This window comes from Equus przewalskii, chromosome X (assembly GCF_037783145.1).
Source record: "Equus przewalskii isolate Varuska chromosome X, EquPr2, whole genome shotgun sequence".
In the NCBI taxonomy this organism is placed as follows: domain Eukaryota; kingdom Metazoa; phylum Chordata; class Mammalia; order Perissodactyla; family Equidae; genus Equus; species Equus przewalskii.
Genome location: NC_091863.1, coordinates 89,955,558 through 89,975,213, shown reverse-complemented (window position 1 = coordinate 89,975,213; position 19,656 = coordinate 89,955,558). Strand labels below are relative to the sequence as shown.

Genomic DNA, 19,656 nt, shown 5'->3' with positions numbered 1-19,656 from the left:
TTTCTGTAGTAACAGAAAGAGGCTACAACTTTTGACTATTGTAACCAAACTTCTTAAATCCATGATTGCAGCACACATCTGATCTAACTCCTTCCCCACCCTCAAAAAAAAAAGCCTTCTTTAAAACTCCAAATGACTTGATAGAACCAAAAAAGACTAAATGAAGAAGTAGGTAAGAATGGCCTGCAGTGTGAAGGTCGTTTTCACCAATTTGCAGCATATTTTGCTCTTTGACTCTATGAGCAGGTTTCAGGGCAACCTAACATCCTAGGAGCTGAATCTCAACACGTGCACACACACATACCAAGGCACCATGCTTGGTGGTACTTGAATGAGTAAGTGGCAGTGTGCCTTTTATTTTAGTCTAAGGTGGCCAACCATTTGCAAGTACAGTTAAGCCGCGCTTGGCCATGTTAGGTCTTTTCCGACAAAATTCAATATATACCCCAAATACTCATTGCCAACAATTTCCTTCCAACCTAGAAACCCTCTTAACAGTTCTCTGGTCTTATACAACCCTTAAAACTGACCCTGGGAAGACACAAGACAACAAAGAAGCTTTGGATTTTTGAGGGAAGTACTTGATGTATTTAGATGGTGGTAGTAAATAGATGGAAAACCTTTCAAAGTCAGCATGAGTATGGATAAGCGCTTTAAAACATAGGGCTAAACTACCAAGTTGTCCAACTTTTTAGGTGACCACGTTGAGATGAAGTTCCCCAATTTAAAAAAATGTAGTTTCTGGATTAAAACATTAACATCACCATTTTCTCCCTCAACAAAATCCGGAAATGCAACAGTATATGAAAACTAGCTCTGAACAACTTGTCAATCATTTTTCAAAGGCTGGGTCATATTTAGGTTGAATTTCAGATTGCAGAAAGTCCTCACCTTGTGATCACAGTATTCCTAAATTCAAAGTATCAGACTCATAGTAAAGTTGCATTTTAAATTGTACAATATTATTGACTGGTTTTTATAAATATGCACATTTGACCAATTACAGGAAGGATTGATTTCTCCAAATCTTATCTAAGAAATAAAATGAATTTGTCAAAACTTTACATGAAAAGGAAATAAAAAGTAAAGTTGGAGGAGGGTAGTACGGACGAAAGCTAGATTCTATATCTGATGTTGTATTTTAGCCTCAAATTTGAAATAAACATGCTAAAATGAGATAAAATAATGAGACCAGTATTTTCATGAACATGCTGGAATTTATGTGCCCAAATGAATGCTGTTGTTAAAAGTAGTCACCTTAATAAGCTGCACCCATACTCAAATACTGCCGTTACTCAAACCACTGTGGACTTCTGCTTTTGGGAGGAATTCCAAAATCCACAAAACAATCTCTGAATATCCTCCATGGTAGAAAATCATGAATCCTATAAGGTTAAATTTTTAGAAATAGTCAAAAGTAATTTTAGATTCATATTTGGTAAAAAGTTGGGTGGTCAAGCTGAGTGTTACTTTTTCTGGTAAGAAATAAACATTTTTCAAGTGCTATTGCACAATAGGCACTTTGATAGGCACCATTATAAGATAAAGAGACAGTTTCTTGTGTGGTTTGTAAAGTGACCTGAAACTGTTTTTTGGAATCCAGTTTTTTTTCTTATCAACCTTATTGAGGAATAATTATGCACAATTATCTACATCCATATAAAGTGTACAATTGAGTTTTCAAAGTTGTATATGCCCCTGGAACCACTGCCAAAATCAAGATACAAAATATTTCCATCACATCCAAAAGATTCCTTGTTCCTCTTTGCAGTCTGGAACCTGGTTTCAAACATGCTTGGAATAGTGGCAGCCTTACTGGAATAAGCGAATAGCCTCCAAAACCCCATATTTAGGTGTACAACCTCCACTAATTTGGGAAAAACCATAATGACTTAACCCTTGAAACATTTGTGTTTAAATAGTAAAACACATTCAGAGTTCCAGTAGGTTATGCTGTAAATAAACTCAGAATTGGCTTCCTATCTGATCTGTAGGAAATGACACTTTATAATGCAGAGGCTCTGACAACTAGCCCGTTAGCAGGAAAAGGGGCAATTAAGAAAGGTCCAAGCTTTGTAGAAAAATGGGAGGGTTTTGGACTCAAAAGGAGCTCTGGTAGCAGGAGGAGGCAGCGGCTCCAACTGGGAGAATGGCAGCAACTAGCTGAATCTTCAGGTCACTTGAAAATCATGTTTAGATCAGGTATTTCCTGTATAAGATCTAGTCACATTTAAAGTCTAGCTTCATCACTTTGTGGTCACATCTTGTAGGACTTCCTTTTACAATATATATTAAGCGGTCATTTTAAATAACCAATGTAGCCTGTAGTCCAATAAGCAGGGTGGTAACTGTACTTAGTATACTTGGGCAGGAGAAGCAGATAGAATTCTCAAGTGTCTAACAAGATCATTGGAACCAATGGCACTAAAATGAATGTTGTGTGAGCTCATGAGGAAACTTCTAAACCCAAAGGGTTAACACATTATTCTGTGGTTTTCTTAAAGGAAATCCAATTTGATAAATTATTAACTTCAACTGTTCAAGTTTCTCCTTTAATATAGTAAAAGTAAACCCATATATTCTCTTATTTCAACTATAAAGACAAAGACTTTCTCAAGGACATTTCAGTTCAAATAAGGATAAACAAACACATCCTTCTCAAGTGAAAGCATTTTAATTTCTCTTTGTTTACAAAAGAGAAATTTCTTACAACATAAGAATGCACACCAGTGGTAGAATTCAAGAAAATATCAATATTTAAACTTGTCACAGGATTCTATTTCATGATTTCTCCAAAATGGGGTTGACATTGAGGATGAAGAGTTTCTTCCTATTCAGAACAATGAATGTTGTTTAGAGCTATCACTTGATAGAGGAAAAAGAATACTAGAAAACACAGGCGGTGTTTAGTTCACTTTCTTAGCCTATTTGGTGGCCCCAATCACACATCACCACACAGAAAATGTTTGCATCAAACTTAAGGTTAATTATATTGCCTGAGCTCAATCATGAAAAGGGGAAATTCCAAATGTGTTTATGTAAATCACGTTTTGGCTTTGCAGATTACTATTTTAATAGCTAAAACCTCCTTGAGTAACTATGACTTTTATTTAAATACTTTCTGTAAGAAGGGCAAAGTTACTGTCATCCTTAAATGTGTTAAAAAGAATCTTGTACAATAAAATGATTTTGTGTATTTTGAGCTTCAGTATAAACAAAAATAAAGCATTTACTTTGTCCCCCCAAAATGTATGACTGCTCAGATTTAAGGTGTTTTGTTCCTCCCATTTCCAATGTAATGATTTATAGCCACCTATTATTAATAAACATTTACGAACAACAATGGATTTTACACCATAACCAGTAGAAACACTTAAGGGAGACCTCTACAGTCCAATATATTTTTAAAAGATGCTTGAGAATAAACATTATTAATATTCTAACCTTTATATTTCCCATTAAACAAAGCTGTGACTATTAAATATTTAAAAATTGAATAAGCATTCATAAATAAGTTTGAGATGATGACATAAAGGGACCAATACAGTCATAAAGTTATAGGTTACAACACTGAGAAAGCTTACAGGCAGGCCTTATCTTGGAAATTTCTTATTCCTTATCGAATACCCAAAGTATGATGTGTGTTGTACAGAACAGTTTGACTCTGTTGGTCAGTGAGAAGACACATAAAGTGAGCTTAAGCTGGTCATTATTAAACTAGTAGGAGCTGAGTACATTTGGGCAATATTTCCTCAAGTATAAGTTGACATTTCTAAGATTTTTTTATGGTAATAGGCTTTTCAGCTTAGCTTTACCCTAATTAACTCAGATTCTTGAAGTTTTATTGTCTTTTATTCCACTAATTAACATTAACTTTTAGGCCACCAGAGCACTGGTTAGCCTACCAGAACAGCTTAACTTTCAGCCAAATAACTCACTTGCAAGTCCTGGCCTAATTATTTTAAGCATGATTGGGTGTATAACATTTACATATTGTTTAGGTAAGGACAAGAAAAAAGGCAGTAATATATCAGAAAAAAATTTGCAACCAGCATACACAAAGAAATCCTAAAACTGAATAATAAAAACATAAACGATTTAAACACACTTCAAAAAGGAATATATCCAACTGGTAAATAAGTACATGAAAAAGTGCTCAACATAATCAGGGAAATGCAAATTAAAACCACACTGAGATACCACTTACTATACACGCGCTAGAATGGCTAAAATCAAAAAGACTGACACCACCAAATGTTGACGAGGACGAAAAACAACTGGAACTCTTGCATATTGCTGGTGATAGTGTAAAATGGTACAATCACTTTGGAAAAATGTCCTGCAGTTCCTTACAAAACTACACATACACCTAAACTATGACCCAGCAATTCCATTTCAAGAGGAATGAAACTAAATGCTCACAAAAAGACTTCTACAAAAATGTTCACAGCAGCTTTATTCATATCTAAAAACTGGAAATGGCCCAGGTGTCCATCAACAGAATGGATAAATGATCACACATCCATACAATGAAACGTTGCTTAGTAATAAAAAGGAACTATTGACACACACATGGATGAATCCCAAAAACCTTATGCTGAAAGAAGCCTTACACAAAGGAGCACATATTCTGACTCGTTTATATACAGTTTGAAAAACAGAAACTAATCTATGGTGGAGGAAAAAATCAGAACAGTGGCTAATTGATTAGGAACGGGGATCAGAAGGAAGGACTGAATGGGAAGGAGCATGAGGGAATTTTCTGAGGTGATGAAAATGTTATCTTGATAAGGACTTGGGTTTCACAGATGTATTATTTGTCAAAATTCATTGCATCAAACAATTAAGACTTGTGCATTTCATTGCATGTAAACTTTACCTCAAAAGAGAAAAAAAGAACCTTTAACAAATACTGAACTCTAGTTAACAATATGCATGCTGAAATATTTAGAGGTGAAGTATACTTAAGTCTGCAATTTTCTTTGTAATGCATCAAAAAATAAGGACTTATGGATGGCTACGTGAAAAGGCAAGTATAGTAAAATGTTAACTGTAGAATCTAGGTGGTGGATATATGGATGTTCATTGCACAATTATTTCAACTTTTCTGTATGTTTAAAATTTTTCTTAATAAAGTGTTGGAAAAAATAAGCAGTGAGTAAAGGTAAAGAACTAGGTTAACTAAAGCCAAACCTATACCATGCTTCAAAACAACTTGGAGGAAGAAAATTTATTGGGTAGTTGAAGCTATTTCAGCAGAGCTAAAGGAATGAAAGAATATGAAAACAAAGTTCAAATGCTGAAGCAAGCAAAACAACTGAATATAAAATGGTGTTTGTTTTTCTGTAGGGCTATACATGTGGTAGCAGTTTTCTTTTATTGTGCTAAGAACACTCACCATGAGATCTACCCTCTTAACAGATTTTTAAGTGTACAGTATAGTATTGTTATCTACAGGCACAATGTTGTGTAGCGGATCTCCAGAACTTGAATTCATCTTGCATAACTGAAATTTATCAAGATAAAAATTATCACTTTAATCTAGCTAATATACCAGCAAAGAAATAAAACATTAGTTTAAGTCTAGAACTTTAGTACCCTAGTACTAGGGTAAAATTTTTTTCTACAATTCTGCAAATGATTTGAAAAACTTGTATTATATAGTTTGGAAAAAGCCATAAGGTCTGCAAGAAAAGATTTGCTAGTTGATTAGGTGAAGGGACCGACCACCCATATAACACCAACTAATCAAGGCTATTAATAATGTCTGGCTAAAATAGATCTTGGCATTTATATTCACTGACTAGTCTGAATTCATAAGAATTGATTCAGTTTAACCTCCATATTGTCAAATACCCCCTCCCCCCTTTGTTTAGTCAGTGGCAAGAGCCACCTACCAAGTAAGAAAAAAACAACAGCAGCAAATAGCTGTTCAATGGTAAAGGATTTCCTGGTTTCCAAGCTCCCCTCTGGAAGCCAGAAGGAGAAAAGAGAATTCAAAAGTGGTGATTATTAGGGAAACAGTGAAGCAGTAGAACTTGAAGGGGTTCATTCACCTCAATTAGTTTCAACCACAAATAAATGTCATGGTGTAATAAAATTTAGTTTTACACGTAGCTAGTGAACATTCTTGAGAATCACAAAATTTTAAGAATCAGTTGTCTACACTATAGGCTTCCTCCAACCCCCAGACATCTTAACAAGGTACCTATGGACCTTATGTGACAGCTTATCTAAAATCTTATGTTTCTTTTCAGGATGCAAGGCAAAATTTTTAAAAACCTGAACTCTTAACTTTATCAACACAGTTACTCTCCAGATGACCAGTTACCAAGGCAGTTTTTCATTATGAAAAATTTCAAACACAAAAGTAGAGGGAATAGCATAACAAACCCCAAGCTTCAACAAATAAACCCTGCCTCCTCAATTATTTTGAGGTGATACCCACATTTATCACTCTAAAGCAGTTTTAGTTGCACAGTAGGTAGTTCCCTAAACTCAGGTCCATCCTTTCCTGAAGCTATATCTCCCCACACACAGGCCCCCCACACATCCCTGGAACTGCCTTTGAGAATTGAGGCAGGAGGGAAGACAAGTGTTATCTAACAAGTTGCTCCTGAAACTTAACATTCTAGGTAAGATGGGGGGAAACAAGATGTTGTCTTTTGCTATAATAGTCCCCCTGAATTCTTAGTTTTTATTATAAATGGAAATATAGATGGCTTCAAAAAGCTTTCATGTACACTGGACTAAATTTGTCCCAGATTTAGAAAAGTCTAGATTAAGTTCATGCACCACCCCCCCACCGCCAAAGGACTCTTTTATTATTCGTGGAGATTTATGTCTGAAATAAGTACTAAATATCTGTTCACATAAAAAATGTTTATCCTTTTATTTCCAAAGCTAATTAAAAGGTTATGCCTTTATTATAGGCTCCAAGGAAATGAAAGATATTTTAAATTCACAAGTCTTGAATCTCAACAGTAAAAGACAATATTTTCATCCGCTCTTACTCAAGGCAGAAAACAACAATTAGTTTTGAGACTAAATATCCACAGCATAAAAATGCATTCTAATTGTTTTTACTCACTATGGAAATGATACAGCTTTCTACCTTTGGTACAACCAGATTTATCCCAGGAAGGGGGTAGAAGTAAAGGGTCCAAAACAAACCACAGCGCTTTTATATCTCCTTCCCCAACAATTTTAAATGGATGCAATTTGGTTATAAGAGCAAAGATGGATGTCTTTTGTAACATCAAGGGCAACCAAAAAGGTAATACATACAAAGAAATCTACCACTATCTTTATACTATAGATTGATTAAACATGCTAAGTCTTAGGGCTTTTTTTTATTACCAGAAAAACCACTTTTCTTTTTATCCATAAGCTGCCTTCAAAAACCACTGCAGACTTTTGCAGCTGTACAGGTCACCTTGACTCTCCCAAACCACACAAAAGGGTCAAGGAGAAATAATACTCCTTATTTCTCCTAGAAGATATGTAAAATAGTGGACTGTACTTGCATGATTTAAACAGACCATAAATACTGCTGATTTCAAACACTGGTGACAGTAACAATTAGGTTGATCTCTGGTTTTTAAGTTAAGAACAAGCATCTCGGGCCAGCCTAGTGGCGCTGTGGTTAAGTGCGCACGTTCCGCTTCAGCGGCCTGGGGTTCGACGGTTTGGATCCTGGGTGCAGTCATGGCACCGCTTGGCACGCCATGCAGTGGTAGGTGTCCCACATACAAAGTAGAGGAAGATGGGCATGGATGTTAGCTCAGGGCCAGTCTTCCTCAGCAAAATGAGGAGGATTGGAGGCAGTTAGCTCAGGGCTAATCTTCCTCAAAAAAAAAAAGAAAAGGAACAAGCGTCTCATTAAATTAGTAATGGAATCCAAGGCAAGGCAGTAACCTACAAGTTTAAAATAAAAACAAATCAACTGGAAGCCTAAGGCAAACAGGCTTGTCTCAAAACCACACAATTTCCAGACTCTCACTCTCGAGATAGACTACAACCTTCTAAAACACTCCTTAGAAACTAATTAGTGAACCACTGACAGTTGAAGATACAGGACAATCACTTGCTGTGAGTTATGTATATTTCAGAAACGTTAGCACATTTGAAAAATGTTGAAGAGAGGTTGCTCCACGTTTTAAACTTGACTAAGTCTTTATTTAAAATATAAAACAATTTGTAGGCTGCACAAAATTGAGAACCCAGAAGGTTAGCAGAGAAGAAGCTAAAACATTAATCCATAGTTAGGTTGTTATAAAGATCAGTGCACTGTTGTCCATCTTTCTTTACTAAAGTTGTCAGATGCCAACTTGTAGAGCAAGGACTTCTTAAGATCAAGGATGCAAAAACAAAACACAACCCATTCCATGTCTATTATGAAGGAGAAGCCTGAACTAGTACAATGACTGATTTGGAACTCATTAATGTCAATCATCTTGAGAATAGTACACTGAAGACAGAACATATCTTCTTTGCAATGGATTCCACTCCAGTTCTTTCAACTGTTCAAACACCTCAAGCCCAGAGGTCTCAAATGGTTCTTTTTCCCTGGGGTGTAGCTGAAGGTGGGAAAGGACAGACTGATTCATAAGCACAAATAATCTTTAAAGAAGGCAATATAAATAGGTTTTGAGGCAACCAAAGAACACTTGTAAAATAGCTGTTTGTCAGGTGAGATACAGCAAAGCATTCATGATGAATTACCCCTCAGAGGAGAACTGATGAATACAGAAGATCTTGTGGTCTTTGGGTAGATGAAAGGGAGAAGGCAGAAAGGCTGATGAAATACATCTCACAGAAAGTCAGAGACAAGGCAGGCCTGGAGAGATACAAGCTAAGTCTAAAAACAAAAACTACAAGGTACGACAACTATTAGAAGTATAGGAAAATGAGAAAGTAAGTCTAGATTAAAGTTCCATAAGGTAGTTAACAGATTTTTTTAAGAAACAGAAATACAACCTAAAAAGATACATTCTCAAAGGAAAAGAACTAGATATGGTAGTATGCATTGCACCATCTTGAAATTAAATAACATTTCAACTGGCCCTGCCAGTTCACGCTGTAAATTCACATTCTCTTGCAACCAAAATACAAGGGGAAAAAAAAACACTGGAACAATTGAATGTCTGGTACTCTTTGCTGCAATGAAGAAAGCAAAAAAGAAAATTCCACTCATTTTAGCAATTTTAAATGATAATTTTTATTTACTGCTAACTGTGCAAAGGACACCAATTCAATACTGTGCAGTAAAACATTTACATAAATCCAATATTAAACAATACCACATGGGATAAATCTAAAGCAGAGCACCATGTGCCTTCGAAACTGATTAACATCATAGAACGCAACTCAGTTCACACAATTCTTAAGAAACCTGAAGAGCTCTCTCATTTAATATTAGGTTAGTTACCCAGAAGCAAATACTCTTGGTTTTATTGTCTTATTTTCTAGAAAAAAGTGGAAGTTATTCCAGTTTTGCATGGTTTAATATGATGTGTGACATCTGAACCAAGGAAGTACTTTGTTTGATTTATTCCTTTTATCAATTGGTACTATCAGCTAATAAAAAGTTGACAAGCTGGCTGACAAGAAAACAACTGAATACAATGAAGTATGCTCAATATGGAGCTAGTTGTACATTCATCTCAATTTCCTTATTCACAACCCAAAGTAATATTCCTTTATTTTAAAGAACTATTTTAAATCAAAAGATAAAATAATCTTAAAGACAGATATAATAGTAACCACCCTAACCACCTAAATCACTTAACCACTAACATAAAATACTTTTTAAAAACCAAAACAGCAAGAAAAATGGCAGTGCAAGGATACTTCATACTGCTGAATCTTACATATTCTGAGGTACGTAATGAGAAGCTGAGGGTGGTGAAGCAACATAGCCAACCGGCCCAGGATTCATAGCACCATGAATTTGAGAACCACCACCATATGCTGCACCAACTGGATGCCAGGGGGTAACATAGGGATAATCTTGCACAACAGGAAGGCAAGAATCAAAACCCAGCAAAGGTGGCTGCCCATAGGGATCTGACATCACTGGATAATAGACCGCTCCATGAGGGACAGATGCAGAATCAGCATTTGGAAAAGTACCTGAAACAAAGAATACATATAGTACAAGTTACAGAGATTCACTAAAACACCAACATAAATGGATGTTCTTACATGTAAAAATGAAATCTAGTTCTAAGACTGATCACAGCAATTATAGCAGGAGCACTTTAGATGTGAACAATAGTGACCCAATCAGGCTACTAAAAGATTATATGGAAATTTCCTAATTAAAAAAATATAAATATATATCTGTGTGCGTATAATGTGTCCAATGTATTCTACCTAGAGATAGCTATCTTTATGGGGTGATTTAGGTACCAACAGACTAAACGCATAAAGAAACATTTTCCAGAGTCCTGCTAAGTGAATTAAGTTCTTATAAAAGTTGGTCAAAATTAAGTTATCCAATAGTTTTCCAGTATAACACATACCATCCAAATAACCATTTTGTATCACTTTAGCAATTAAAAACCCAGGTGTCTATACAGTCTGGTCTATACTTGAAGGTATAGGTCTGAAGAGCATCCTAAAAGACTGAACATTTAAGTGTCATCTCTTGAATGTCATTAAGATCCTAGCATGATTTTAATTTTACAGAAATTTTTGCTACCATGAATCAGTTTCAGTGGAAAGAGATGTTGTTCTAACACTGCTATAGCGATCACGACCATCAAGCAGCAGTGCTGGAATAGGCAACAGATTTGATTAGATTAGTCCACATAGTTTCTCCTTTTCCAAGAAGGGCAGTCCAAAGATCCTAATCTAAATCCTTAAAAACGTATCCCCATGTATATTAAATTGTAAACTCATAGAGCAACCATCCTTATGGTCTAGCACAGTGTTCTCAAACTTTTTAGTCTCAGGACCCCTTTACTCTCAAAAATGAGGACCCCAAATAGCTTTTGTTACTGTGGGCTATAACTATCAATATTTATCATATTAGGAATCAAACTGAGAAAGTTATTTAACTCATGTAAAAATAAGCCCATTATGTTAACACAAATAAAATTTTTATGAAAAATGGGTTTTCCAAAACAAAAAAAATGGTCAGACAAGTGGCATTGTTTTTACACTTGTGTAATCTCTAATGTATGGCTTAACAGAAGACAGCTTGATTCTCATGCCTGCTTCTATATTTAATCTTTTATGACATGTTGTTTTGGTTGAAGTATCTGAAGAAAATGTGGTCTCATACAGACATGTAGTTGGAAAAGTTTTTTTTTTCATCCAAAGAAAATTTTCAAACGCTAAAAAAGCTCCATTTGTAGATGGCAGTTTATATCCATTCCTAAATTTTCTTCCTATCCATAGTACCCAATAGCCCTAGTCCTGGAAATCCCCTCTTTTATTATACTGGAAAATACCAAAGATGTGAGGGCATAGAAGTATGTGCTTACTAAGGAAGCTTTCTTTTTTAAGAGCCTCTGAAGCTCCTCCCTAGGAGAGATTAAAGTCAGTGCTTTCCCACTTCCCAAGTCTACCTCCACACATCAAACAAATGAAAATCCTTCCAAAACTCATCTCCCTTCATGCTCACACTCAAATATGCTGTTTTATGTGGGTCGACCAAAGTCTTTTTCTGATTTTCCTCCCCATCTGTTCTTTGAATAAACATGCATCCTAAAGAGAAGGAAGACTTAAAGGATCAAATTTGGTTCCTGTATTTGGAAATGTTTTCAAAAGACCACACCGCACTTGACTATTCAGTCAAATTAGGTTCCGTTTGCCTCTAATAGAGCTTAATTACCTCCCACAAGCTCCTCAGACTCTTTCACTTCTTAGTCTGCACAATTTAGCTATTATGATGGCCGAAAAAGTTTTTTAAAGAAATTAAGTGTGTGAGCCGGTGGAACAGCTGCCATGGGCTATGTCTCCACCAGACTAAGACCACCAGTGTTTTTAGATGACCAAATTGGCTCTACTCAGTGTCCGGAATTCTAGAAACCAAATAGCCAGAGACATAGCCCATTGGCTTTTTTTTTTATTAAGGTTATGAAAGTTAACATCCTTGTGAAATTACAGTTGTACATCATTATTAGGCATGTTGTAGGTACACCACTTCACCCCTAGTGCCCTCCCCCCACCCCCCTTTCCCCTGGCAACCACCGATCAGTTCTCTTTGTCCATATGTTAACTACCACCTATGAGTGGAGTCATACAGAGCTCGTCTTTCTCTGTCTGGCTTATTTCACTCAACATAATACCCTCAAGTTCTATCCATGTTGTTGTGAATGGGATGACTTTGTGCTTTTTTATGGCTGAGTAGTATTCCATTGTATATATATACCACATCTTCTTTACCCAATCATCAGTTGCTGGGCACTTAGGTTGGTTCCATGACTTGGCTATTGTGAATAATGCTGCAATGAACATAGGGGTGCATGGAACTTTTGGAATTGCTGATTTCAGGTTCTCAGGATAGACACCCAGTAGTGGGATGGCTGGGTCATAAGGTATTTCTATTCTTAACTTTTTGAGGAATCTCCATACTGTTTTCCATAGTGGCTGCATCAGTTTGCATTCCCACCAACAGTGTATGAGGGTTCCCTTTTCTCCACAGCCTCTCCAACATTTGTCACTCTTGGTTTTGGCTAACATCTGTTGCCAATCTTTTTTTTTTTTCCTTCCTCTTGTCCCCAAAGCTCCCCAGTACATAGCTGTATATTCTGGTCGTAGATCCCTCTGGTTGTGCTATGTGGGACACCACCTCAGCATGGCCTGATGAGCAGTGCCATGTCCACGCCCAGGATCTGAACCGGCGAAACCTTGGGCCACCGAAGTGGAATGCGGGAAATTAACTACTCGGCCATGGGGCCGGCCCTGAGAGATGTCTTTTAATAACCAGCTTTTTCAGATAATTGTAGAGATTCTTTGATCCTACACTAAAATTAGGTAAGTTGTGGTTTCTTAAAGTTCAGCGGCAATGTGGGCTTTTCATACTTATCATTAAAATGCATTGTCCTATCTTGCACTTTGGGTAGATTTATCACAAAATCATGCACAGGTAACATCATGCGTTGGTAATTAAGAAAATATTATTTCACTGAATTATACGGATCTCCCAAATGTTGCCACACTTCACTATACAATGTGAAAAACCTCACATATTAACAGCCCCATCTATTTCATTAGAAGAGTAAAGTATTGGGAAGCTGTCAACTTCATGGTGGCAGATACAAGTTTTCCAAAATTCTAATTTTTATTTGAAAGCTAAATTTTTATCTTTGACAACAAATACTATCAGTTGTTTTTCTTGAAGTGACAGGCTCATGTTGTTCATTTGAGAAAATGTCTGCCAGATCCCCAAGTCTGAATAACCATAGTTGGTCTATCATTCTTTCAAGTAAAAATAGTGTTCCACGAAAAAAGTCAGCTAGATGAGCTTGAAACTCAACTGCACAAGTCCTTTTCTTTAAGTTCATCATACCTCAATCTGTAGAGTGCTTTATGAATACTTCTCATTTTGTCACACAGAATATTAAGCACAATTATTAAAAGATAAAGATTTAGTAAAAATAAAAACATCTTTGACGAAACAAAAAATAGAACTGGCATTTTTGCATCACAAGTATGTGGCAGTGAGGAACACACTAATTACTAGCACAATTTGGTGCCCCTGCCTTGATTTGTGCTTAGGTGCCAGCAGTCTCACCCATTACTGATTTCTGCACCCTCAATGCAAATATAAAACAAAGGGACAAATAAAATCCATGTATTTTGATGAGTACTTTTGGCCTCATGGATCCCTTGAAAGGATCTCAGGGACCCCTAGGGGTCCATGTATCATGCTTTGAAAAATGCTGGTCTAGTATATGGACCTAATGAAATATCTGAAGGCTATTATTAAATTATACACAATACAATCCAGTTGTCTTTCTTGCAGGCAAACTCGTTACATACTTACCATTTGCTGATGCTTCCGCCTGTGTGCCATCTTGCCTCCCAACCTCACCGTACAACTGAGGAATGGTTTGATCTACCAGAGGAGGTGGCTCAGTATAGACTGGATAATTTTCCACATGAAACTGTTGTTGCTGCTGCTGCATGTGCGGCAGATAGACCATGGAGTGCCAGTAGTTGTGGTGATAGCACTTGGGTAAGAAAGGGAAAAAATAAACACTTTATTGTTTCCTTTTCTTAAAGTAGTACAGTTCCTCACTAAAAAAAAGAAAGGCCATGATTTTCAGGAGAGATAGTAATGACTTTTTTGACCTAAAAGATATGACATTTACAAAGTTTTTAATCTACCACAACTTTAAGATCGTTTGCAGTACCTATCTCTCATATTGAGACCTAGGAATTCTTTTAGGAAAGCTCCTAAGGAAATCAGAAATATACACAATGACCTGTATACAAAGATGTCTTTTATAATACTGTTTTTAAAAGCAAAAAACATTGAACAACCTAAATATTCAACAATAGAGAAATGGATGAATGAATTAATGATCTATCCATGATGGAATACTGTATACAGGCAATAAAAAATCATGCTGTCAAATATTTAAAGAAAAAATGTTCGTATTGTTAAAAGTTTACAAAATTACTTAGCATAGTCCATATTTTGTAAAATGAGTAAACTAGCAAACAAGCTGCAAGGAAATATATCATAGCATACATTGGTTATACAGGTGATTTCAGTTTTCTCTATACTTTAGTATTTTCCAGAAGTACTATAATAAATGCAGTTACTTTTAATATGAAAAAGTACTAAAATATCTATTCTGCATTTCCTTGTATTCCCGTGATGTAAAATGGAGGAGAGTATTTAAAAATGCCTCAGCCTTGTGGGATGGATTGCAACATTTCCACATGGGACTATAATTAAGTGACATAACTAAAGGGGTAAGCAGTTTATTTTTTCATTCTTGAAACTGCATTTAAGAAATACAGTCTCCAAGAACAAAAACTCAGTCCACTACTCTTAATTTATAAATGTGTGCCAGTTGGGAAAATGGTTTTCTGGAAATGATATGTCAAAGGTTTTAAGGAAATCAGTGTCTGAAAATATGAACTAATCTAAGCATTATCCAGGATACTATCTAGTTTACTATAATCTGCCAAATCTTAAGACGCATAATTCCTTTTCAGGAAATACGCCATCTTGTTATATCAGAATTCAAGTGTATTTCAGGGGGGGAAATGATCGCTGAAAGAATAAAACAAAAGAGCTCTAACCTGAAATCAGAGACACTTTTCAGTGATATTAAGATATTTGTCAGTACTCTCCTACAACTCAGGGGAGTGGTGAAAATCAGTGTTTGGCAAATATCTAGGAAAACATGAGTGCTTTAAAAATAATACAGCTCTTTAAATGTCTTTGAATTAGTCCGATTACTTTTCACATAAAATGTAGAAATAGCTATAAAAATGTTTTAAGCAAGCAGGATAAACAGTCCATTTATCATTTTGAGACAGAAAAGCAGAGTTAAGGGTTGGCATATGATGTTAAATAGGGAGACCAATATACACTAAAGTTGTGCTTAGATCCCTACTCACCACAATTTAACAATTATTTTATAATAAGAGAATATGAAGCACTTGAAGGCTAAAGTAGAAAACTGATCTATATCATCTTCAGAGACATAAAGACAGAAATAAAACTTTTAGGTCCCTCACAGTGTTCCTGGCTTTTAAAGTTCAAGAGTTTGATTATCAAAACAGCTTAGATTTTTAACATAGTATCAAAGCAATTTTAACATGATTCTTACCTGCAATCCCAGATTGAAATAGTACTGCAAAACTTTTGTATCTAAAATTAAAAATGTTTAATTTAGTGACTAGATGACATAAGCAACTAGAACTATCACTTAAACAGCTTTTCTCTTTGAGTATTAAGGTAGATAGAAATGTAGTCTTCCCACATCACCATCACTCTCAATTCTATCTTATAGTAAATGACCATTTACCTACCACTATAGGTAAGATCACTTTCTGGTCCAAGGTTCAATCACCAAATACATATTTTATTTCTATTCTTAATATTAGGTAGATGTCACAGGAATGCCACTATGCTAATATTTAGAAAGAATCCAGTAAAGGCATTTTCTTGCTTGTCTCAAGACTAAAATTTTATTTTAAATCAAATATACTCCATAAGCAAATATACTGGTCCTCAGTTAATGGAGCTACTACATAGTATGAACTAATGCTCTACTAATGCCAAGATTAGTGATGCCTCTTGAGATAACTAGCACTGTAGGAAACAATTCATCTTGTTTTCATTTAACATGACTAACGTACCACCACTAGAACTCCAAAATGAGGAGGCAACGAGCAAGGTAACTCAAAATAAGTTATAGTCTAAGGTGATATTTGCCCAGACACAGAGCTCAATTAAAATATTTCAAAAATGAACAAAAACTAGATGTATGGGGGAAGAGGGAATAGTCTTAGCATTCCAATTATATCTCTAAATGTATTTTTACTGATTGACCTGGAATCCATGTATATTCTTACAAATAATATAACTTGAGTTCCACAAACAAATGAACTCTCAGAAAACCCTTCTTTATTTCTTAAGTTGGAGCCTCTTAATACATACAAATATATTTAGTGTCACTTTAAAAGAATCAGATTATATCTTGAACATTATGTGGGAGTATAGTATAAAGCCTAATGCTCAAGCTAAAGAATATGAAAAGATAATAGAAGGAAGTAAATTCACAAATGGTAGGGGGATTCCACTCCTTGATATATACATATATCCACACAAAACTTGTATACAAATATCTGTAGCAGTATTATTCACAATAGCAAAAAAATGGAAACAATCAAAATGTCCATCAACTAATAGATCCTAAAATGTGGTATTGCCACAAAATGGAATATTATTTGGCCATAAAAAAGAACGAAGTACTGATACATGCTACAACATAGATGAACCCTGAAAACATTCTGCTGAGTAAAAGAAGCCAGATGCAAAAGACTCCATACTGTATGCTTTCATTTATACAAAATGTCCAAATAGGCAAGTCCATAGAGACAGAAAGTAGACAAGTGGTTGCCAGGGGGAATAAGGAGTGACTACTAATGGGTACAGGGTTTCTTTGTGGGGTGATAAAAATGTTCTAGAATTAGACAGTGGTGATGGTCACGTATATTTGTGAATATACTAAAAACAAATGAGTCGTACATTTTAAATGGTTGACTTGTATGGTATGTGAATTATATCTCAAGCTGTTAAAAAAAGTTGCAAAGATAAGGACTATAAGAACTCAAAAACATCACTTTAAAATGCAATGGGGAGGTATGATGAAAACGATTGGATCTGAATAGGAAGTTAGATGGAAGAGTGGATGGGGAGAGAATTTTGAGTAAAATCAACACCTCATCAAAGGCTTAGAAGTAGAAACCCAGGTGCACGGAATTCTTGTAAAAGTAGAAAGAGATAAGGTACAACTTTGCAAAAATGACCAGCAGTTTCTTATAAAAACTAAACATGGGGCCGGCCTGGTGGTGTAGTGGCTAAGTTTGTGTGCTCTGCTTTGGCAGCCTGGGGTTCACAGGTTTGGATCCTGGGTGCAGACCTACACACCGCTCATCAAGCCACGCTGTGGCGGCATCCCACATGCAAAATGGAGAAAGATTGGCACAGATGTTAGCACAGTGACACTCTTCCTCAAACAAAAAGAGGAAGATTGGCAACAGATGTTAGCTCAGGGCCAATCTTCCTTATATACACACACACACACAAAAAAAACAAAAAAATCAAACTAACTAAACACACCTATCTATGACCCATCAATTCCACTTTAGGAATTTCGCAAGGGAAATGAAAACATATGTTCACAAAGACTTTTATGAGAATGTTTATAGCAGCTTTATTCATAACAGCCCCAAAATAGAAATAGCCCAAATGTCTATCAAGGGACAAACTGTAAAATATTCATACAATGAAATACTACTCGGCAATAAAAGTAAACAGACTACTGATATACACAGCCATCATGGAAGAATCGCAAAAACATTATGCTGACCTTAAGAAGACTTCCAGAAAGAGTACATACTGTTTGATTACATTTCTATGACATTCTAAAGCAGGTGAAACTGCAGCAGAAAAAACCAGAACAGTGGTTGCCTTTGGGGAGGGAAGTTAAGATGGGGGTGGGGAAAGACTGGTAATGGGCACAAGGAAACTTTGTGGGACAATGGTAATATTTTATAGCTTGATGGGGATTTGGTTTACACCAAATACAACAGGTGCATATACTCATTTGTCAAAAGTCAACAAGGGTACATTTAAGATTTGTGGATTTCATTATATGTAAACTTTACATCAAAAGAAAAAATAAATACCAAACTCTAGTGAATGGTATGTATGTGGAAGTTTTCATGGGGGAGTATGTTGATGTCTACAATTTACTTTGAAAAGCATCAAAAATAAGACAGATTAATTGATGGACAGAGAGTTGGATGGAGGGAAGGATGGACAGACATGTGAAAAAGCAAGTACAGTTAAATGTTAATGATAGACTCTAGGTGGTGGATATATGAATATGCATTTTAAAATTCAACTTTCAAGTATGTTTGAATATTTTCATAATAAAATGTTGGAAAATGCATAATCAGCATTATGTGGTAACTGAGTAGATCTCGGGCAGGGGTAAGTAAGCGAGGGGAGAGAAGTAAAGGGATCAGGGTTTAGATACCAAGTAAATTAGGTAGAAATATCACTGTTAACAAAATAGGAAACCAAGGAGAAGAGTCAATGTTTTGCATGGCCTAGAGAGAAGGAAGAAGGGAAATAAAGAGGAGAAATTTCATTATAGACAGATTGAGTTTGAAATGAAAGTAAGAAAGCCATGTGAAAACGTCTAGCAGGTAACTAGAGATAAGTACCTGAAACTTCAGAGGCCAGGGCTAGATAGATTTAGGAATCATCTATATAAGGGTAATAATGAAGTTTTAAGGTAGAGAAAAAGAAGAGAATGGAGTTAAAGATGATCTTGGTGACTACCTTTGCGGATGAAAAAAAAAATAAAGCAGCAGCTACGAAATCAAGAGAACGTTACAGCAAAGAAAGTACAAATAAGCTACAACTTTCAACTACAATTCTCTTTTGAGAAACACTGCCAAACTGAAGGGTGACAAAGAACTTCCAATGGAAAGCTATTCCTTAGTTCAATTAAGGAAACAAGAACACAGGCTGAAATCCAGGGCAGATCAGACCCCCAATTCCTCCCCACCCCCCAAAAAAAGTCTCCACCTCTCCAAATTCAGTTGGAATCCTAAATATCAAAGATTGTAATGACTTCATACTTCTGTGGCAGGAATTTAAGAAAAGAAACGGGAGAAAATTTTGATACTGACTCTTGCTTTTCAAGAAAAACAGTTGAGAGAGCAAAGAAATCCAGTTGAGAATCTTCTTCAGGGTAGACATGTAGCTACCAAAAGAAAGCAGCAAGAGCCAGCTCATGATTATGTAGAAGATATTCTCAGATTTCAGTTGCTCCTTTCCTTAGTCACTTACCTAGTGTTATGTTCTTAAGCCAATTTCCATTTGGTCCCCCATCCTACACCCATAGGTCAACCAAAGAGAGACATACTCTAAATTTTTTCTTA

The 19,656-nt window shown here is 35.8% G+C and overlaps 1 protein-coding gene across 7 annotated transcripts in view; it reads right to left on the bottom strand.

The window, feature by feature from the left end:
* Nucleotides 1–9,195: 9,195 nt before the first annotated feature.
* LOC103543101 (UDP-N-acetylglucosamine transferase subunit ALG13-like) overlaps nt 9,196–19,656 on the bottom strand; it is a 57,527-nt gene continuing 47,066 nt past the window's right edge. For all 7 annotated transcript variants that reach the window (XM_070605119.1, XM_070605122.1, XM_070605120.1 and 4 more), the window contains 3 exons: nt 15,804–15,844; nt 14,000–14,186; nt 9,196–10,134 (listed from right to left, as the gene is read on the bottom strand). In XM_070605119.1, coding sequence (XP_070461220.1) covers nt 9,869–10,134; nt 14,000–14,186; nt 15,804–15,844 — 494 coding nt within the window. In that variant the 3' untranslated portion in view covers nt 9,196–9,868. The remainder of the gene's footprint in view (nt 10,135–13,999; nt 14,187–15,803; nt 15,845–19,656) is intronic.